The sequence below is a fragment of the Camellia sinensis genome, chromosome 5, assembly GCF_055761805.1.
Source record: "Camellia sinensis isolate YWXY chromosome 5, ASM5576180v1, whole genome shotgun sequence".
NCBI lineage: Eukaryota > Viridiplantae > Streptophyta > Magnoliopsida > Ericales > Theaceae > Camellia > Camellia sinensis.
The window spans coordinates 49,656,817-49,662,816 of NC_138965.1; the positions used below are offsets into that span (position 1 = coordinate 49,656,817).

Below are 6,000 nucleotides of genomic sequence, written 5' to 3' on the forward strand. Positions count from 1 at the left end.
CCAAATCGGAACATCACAGTGGCCTTCCGCTTCAGCTCCTTGTTTTCTGCCCTTAGCACACTTATCTCTGCTCGCGCATCCTTATACATGCGTTGGAGCAGAGCCAGCTGGGAGTTTAAATGCTGCACCTCATTTGTCCTACTCTGCAGCCGGTTCGACAAATTTGTGACCGCCGTCATGGTTTCCACGCATGACTTCAGAGTATACTGATTAGCCTCAATATCAGTTTGCATCGCCATTTTTTGCTCCACCGACCGCATCGGAAAGTTCAATGGAGCAAAACCAGAGGTGTTTGGTTGAGGTTCACTGGCCTCCGCACCAGTTATTTCTCTTGTGGGCTCGTTCAGTTCTGGAAAGAGCGTGAGCAGGTTCTGGGTAGCTGGACGGGAAGAAGAGGCCATGTTTTTGGGTTGCTAAGTGTTTCAGCGAAATAGCAATTTCAGACTAGTAATGTTCGGAAGGGTTGGTGACAGAATGGCAACAAAGTGTTCCACAGTTTCTCTCTCCGCAGAGGCAGAGTTTTTTTCAGCGAAGGGTTGGTTTCAGAGGTTTCAGAATGGTATGCCTCAGCCTCAGCCTTCGTCTTGGTTATATAGCCAAGGCAGCCACGCGCATCGCGCGCCTCTTGACGCCCGACAAACTGGCACGCCTTTTCATGGCACATCTTTTGATAAAGTGGGCACGCCTTTTGATGGCACGCCTTTTGATAAAGTGGGCACGCCTTTTGATGGCACGCCTTTTGATGAATTGGGCACGCCTTTTGATGGCACGCCTTTTGACAAAATTGGGCATTCCTTTTGAGGGTGCGACTCTTCAAGGGTCCGACAAGACTCAGTAAACTGTCCCGACATTTGATACCGGTTAGCTTTTTCAAGGGTCCGACAAGACTCTGTAAACTGTCCCGACATTGATTCCGGTTAGTTTCTACAAGGGTCCGACAAGACTCTGTAAACTGTCCCGACATTGATTCCGGTTAGCTCCTTTATGGGTCCGACAAGACTCTGTAAACTGTCCCGACATAGATTCCGGTTAGTTTCTACAAGGGTCCGACAAGACTCTGTAAACTGTCCCGACATTGATTCCGGTTAGTTTCTACAAGGGTCCAGCAAGACTCCGTAAACTGTCACAACAACTGTCACAACATTGTCTGCTACAACGGTCCGACATGACCCCATAAACTGTCTTCTACAACGGTCCGACATGACCCCATAAACTGTCTTCTACATCGGTTTGACACCCCCATACAGTGTCTTCTACAACGTTATGACACCACCATCCAGTGTCTTCACCAATGGTCTGACACGACCATACAGTGTCTCCTATCCTTTTTTTTTATTTTTATGTATTTTCTTGTTTTGTTCCTCTCTTCAAACTCAAGTTGGTTAGTTTCTATCCTCCTTGAGTTTGCGGGGGGCTGTTAGAATTTACCATTCACACTCACCTACTACACTCCACTACTCACACTCACCTACTACACTCCACTACTCCTCACCTACTACCCAAACCCTCTCCTATATAATGCCACTCTGATTTGTAATACATAATATCTTGTAATCAGATATCAATCAATAATACTCCTCACCTACTACCCAAACCCTCTCCTATATAATGCCACTCTGATTTGTAATACATAATATCTTGTAATCAGATATCAATCAATAATACATATATTTTTGATACATTCTCTCCACCTCCACCACCATTGCCATTAGCGCCATAGCAACCATCGCCACCATTGTTGACACCACCACCACACCACCACAATGTTTTACAGCTTGTTTTAGTTCATCACTTAAATTTATTTCAAACAAGTTTTTAGTTTAAAAATTCAACATTTAGTGTTCAGTACTTAATTTTTAGTTTTTAGTTTTCAGTTTTATCAAATACCACCGTAGCTACATGCGTTTTTGAGTATAGGGATTTGAGGCAGAGTGACTCTCTTTGTTCTTTTATCATTGTTATGGAGGTGCTTATTGGAATGATATGGAGGGTAGTCACTAATGGCCCTGTTTGCTACAACTAATTGAAGTTGCTTATATACATTTATTTTGTGAGGGTGTTTGGTGTAACTTCTTTTTATAGCGTATGAGACAAAAATAGCTTAAATAAATTGAAAAAGAGATCCCCCTCTTTTTTCGTGGGTTGAAAGTAGAGCTAATGGAACCTAGAAAACCAAGAATATTTAATAAAAGCCGGGTATGTAGGTCCTGTCACGATTATGTAGAAGCTAGAGGAGGAGTGCTTTTAGTATTTGCTTTCTAATTATTAGTTTTCAGCTTGAGAAAAGCTGCTCCAATGATCGATTGACTGCAATTGAATTCGGTCATAGAGGGAGCATGATGGTGTCTGTGACACTTATTATTTGTGGATGATACCATTATTTTATGTGGAGCATAAGTTAGTAGTTGAGAATTTTGAGACATGTTTTCCTTTGTTTTAAGTTGATGCCAGGTCTTCATATTAGCTTGCTAAAAGTGAGCTCATTCTTGTATGGGAGGTGGTAGATGTGGAGATTTTGGTGGCTAATCTTGGATGTGAGTAGGGTTTTTGTCTTTAACTTATTTGGGGCTACGATGGGATCATCCTCTAAAGCTAAGAAAGTTTGGGATGTGGTGGACTGATGACGTTTTACCAGATCGCTATGGTCTTGTTATGACTTTAGGGGCTTACAGTAGTGGACTGTTGGATTTTGTCCCCTGCAAGTGTGGTATGGACACTTATTTTCCGGAGACCTTTGCGGGACTGTGGGATGGAGTTGGTGGAGGTGTTTTTTTGGGATGCTACAAGAGAGCCTGGTTCAGGTAGGGTTGAAGATAATTTAGTTGGGAGAGGTTCTATGAGTGGCATGTTTTTTATGGCCTCTTTATTGAAACCTTGTTGGGGTTGGGGATATGCTTCTTTCCCATGGAGAGGGATTTGGAAATCAAAGGCTCACTCCAAGGTTGGCATTCTTGCATGGAATAGCTGCTCCTGAAGCTTTACTTAACGACTGACGAGGAAGAGAGGAAAAGTCATGTTGGACTGGTGTTGCTTGTGCAAGAATGATGGAGAAAGTGTCAATCATCTGCTTCTGCAGTAATCACTTGTCAGAGAGATTTGGGGTATGGTGTACTATGCTTTTGGAGTTATATGGGTGAGGCCTAGTTCAGTTGGGAACAATTTGCTTCTTGAAGTAGGGGTTATCATTGTACTGATAGGAAGGTTCAAGAGGCTTCTCCATTATATGCCTAATGTGGTGTTTGTGGAGAGAGAGAAATAGATGGTCCTTCAAAGGCATAGTGTCCTATTCATTGCTTGAAAGGAATGGTGCTAGTTTCCTTGGTTTTTTTGGCTTGGAGAGATGTTTCCTTTTCCTTGTGTTCTTTTGTATATATTTTTGGGGAATTGTATTTCCTTGTAGATAAATGGGTCCTCTTCTCTTCAAGAGATTATATTTTTTGTTCTTATAGAGCTCAACCATATCTATGTGCGATCAATATTCTCATATCTCCATATGAGCTAATGGTTAACTGATTGGTGCTTTCCTTTTTTTTAGATTAGTAAAGCACACACGCAAGTGCGCGCACGCACACACAAAGGCATCAAAAAGGGGCCACAACCTTATCCACATGATCTATGCAGATAATCTTTAAACCCTAATCCATTTAATGAAAGTATTCTCTAATGAATCTGTATACAGATCAATATTGCTCTATGGCCTCGTTTCAAGATGGTATTTGACATGCACCTGAGCAGCTTGCGAAATGCAAATGTGAAGACGTTATGGGAAGATGATGTACATCCTCACTATGTGATGAGGCGCTATGCTGAGTTTACTGCCTCACTTATACATCTTAATGTTGAATATGGAGATGGTCAGGTTAGGCATTTGGGTATTTAAATTTTTCTTGTTGGATTTTTATATCAGAATGATTAGTTAAGTTTGCTGCTTTTAATATTTCCAGCTTGACCTGAACTTGGAAAGACTGAGAATGGCTATTGATGACTTGCTTGTCAAGCTTGCGAAAATGTTTCCAAAGCCAAAGTTGCAGACAGTTTTTCTAATAAACAACTATGACATGACAATTGCTATATTGAAGGTAATGTTTTGTATCTACTGTGTCTATATTAGGTTGGCATCAAATAAAGGTGGATACTAACTGCATACTTGTCCAAGGTTGAGAAGAAATGTGAATAAAATTTATCCCAAATACAATGCTGTTGCTAATGGAATACATAACTAACTAATTAAGATGATAAAAAATGTGTTACTTAATACCCTAGGGAGCTCTGATGGATTTAATATTTATCATTTGGTTCCAGGAAGCTGGTGCTGAAGGTGGGAAGATTCAACTGCACTTTGAGGAATTGCTGAAGAACAGCACAGCGATTTTTGTGGTAAGTAACCACTCACCAATGGCAGCATTAAGGGCTTGCTTGCATACGAAAGAGAGATTGCTAAAATAAAAGCAGAGAAACTGGGTTTCTCCAACAGGTTCATTACCCCAAGAATTTTAAAATACAATGTAAACAAAGCAAAGCAAGATTGCTTCTAAAATCAAATTATTTTTATGCACCTGAATATTGACTCCGCCCTTTTATTGTATCTAAGGTTCATTATCTTTTGACTTTAAGTGATTTCAGTTGCAACATTCTCCACCCTGAAACCAAAAAATGTTGTGTACTGGTAGCATAGATGGGTTTCAGATCAGCAGTGTTTAGGTGTCTAGTTTCATCAAGTTAATGGAGTGTTAGGTAACTAACGAGTGGAGCTCTATGGCCATTAACAGCAGTGTCCTTCATGTCAGATACTTTTGGCAGTTGACTGCATATTAGACTCATGTCAATCTGAGTTATCAGGGCCTTGAATGTGAGATGTCAATGGATGTTAATTTCTTGTCATCTGGTCCCTGAGATGTTGCTCCTTGTTGTTCCTTGCAGGAAGAATTACTGCTAGAGCATTTCAGTGATCTTATCAAGTTTGTAAAGACCAGAGCCTGTAAGTATATTGAAGAACGTTATTACTATGGGCATCATTAAATGTGTTGTGTATTTTCTCAGAAGGTGGACTTATATTTTGCAAGTTATTTTTATCAGCTGAGGATCCAACTTCTGGCCCAGAGAGGGCAATAACAGTTTCAGAGGTTGAGCCGCTTGTGAAAGACTTTGCAAGTAGATGGAAAGCTGCAATAGAGCTGATGCACAATGATGTGATTACTTCTTTCAGCAACTTCTTGTGTGGAATGGAGATATTACGAGCTGCATTGACACAGCTGCTGCTTTATTATACAAGGCTCACAGATTGCATAAAGAGGATTGTTGGCGGGACTGCCCTAAACAAGGATCTTGTTTCCATATCTTCAATTATGTACGAAATCAAGAAGTACTCGAGGACTTTCTAGATCCCTCATTCATGCATTGATTTTGTGCTCTGCTCTTACAAAACAAACAACATTGAAGAAGATTATTATTGTGCTTGTAATTTGTTTGTGGGAAAGAGCAAGGGTGGGTTTTCAATACACGTTCTTGTGGTTATTACAAGCTGTGTGTTGGCTATGGCCTCGGTTTTTACCGTACGGATAATGAGGAAATGGTTTACTGGAGACGAGAGAGAAGAATTGTTGGTGAAAGAATTGTGTACACTTATTTAGGAAATTTTCACATTTTTGACTTTTGTGGATGTACTTCAATTTGTATGTATAAGATAATAGTTTTGGGTACCTTCTTTCTTGGTTTCCCTACTTATTGAATTTGTTTTACTTTTCTTTGTATGTGTGTAATTGTATATAAATAACATATAGGCAAAGGTAGCATTTGGTTTTGGGGGATGGAGCTGATAGATAAGTTTGGTCAACAAAGTGTTCTCTTTGAAGAGAAACAATAGGGATTTATAATGGCTAGACTGGGGTTGTTTGGGGTGTCCTAAATAAGTGTACTCTTTGTCTTTTTAGACTAAAAAATTGAGGGAAAAAATATGGATGTTTGGGTTAACTTTTTGACTTTTTATGGAAAAATGTGTAA

General features: G+C 40.1%; 1 protein-coding gene across 9 annotated transcripts in view; it reads left to right on the plus strand.

The window, feature by feature from the left end:
- The window catches only part of LOC114273971 (vacuolar protein sorting-associated protein 52 A), a 92,122-nt gene extending 86,372 nt beyond the window's left edge, over positions 1-5,750 (plus strand). For all 9 annotated transcript variants that reach the window (XM_082868838.1, XM_082868839.1, XM_082868846.1 and 6 more), the window contains 5 exons: positions 3,680-3,859; positions 3,945-4,079; positions 4,303-4,377; positions 4,921-4,978; positions 5,077-5,750. In XM_082868838.1, the coding sequence (XP_082724964.1) occupies positions 3,680-3,859; positions 3,945-4,079; positions 4,303-4,377; positions 4,921-4,978; positions 5,077-5,381 (753 nt within the window). In that variant the 3' untranslated portion in view covers positions 5,382-5,750. The remainder of the gene's footprint in view (positions 1-3,679; positions 3,860-3,944; positions 4,080-4,302; positions 4,378-4,920; positions 4,979-5,076) is intronic.
- Positions 5,751-6,000: the final 250 nt, after the last annotated feature.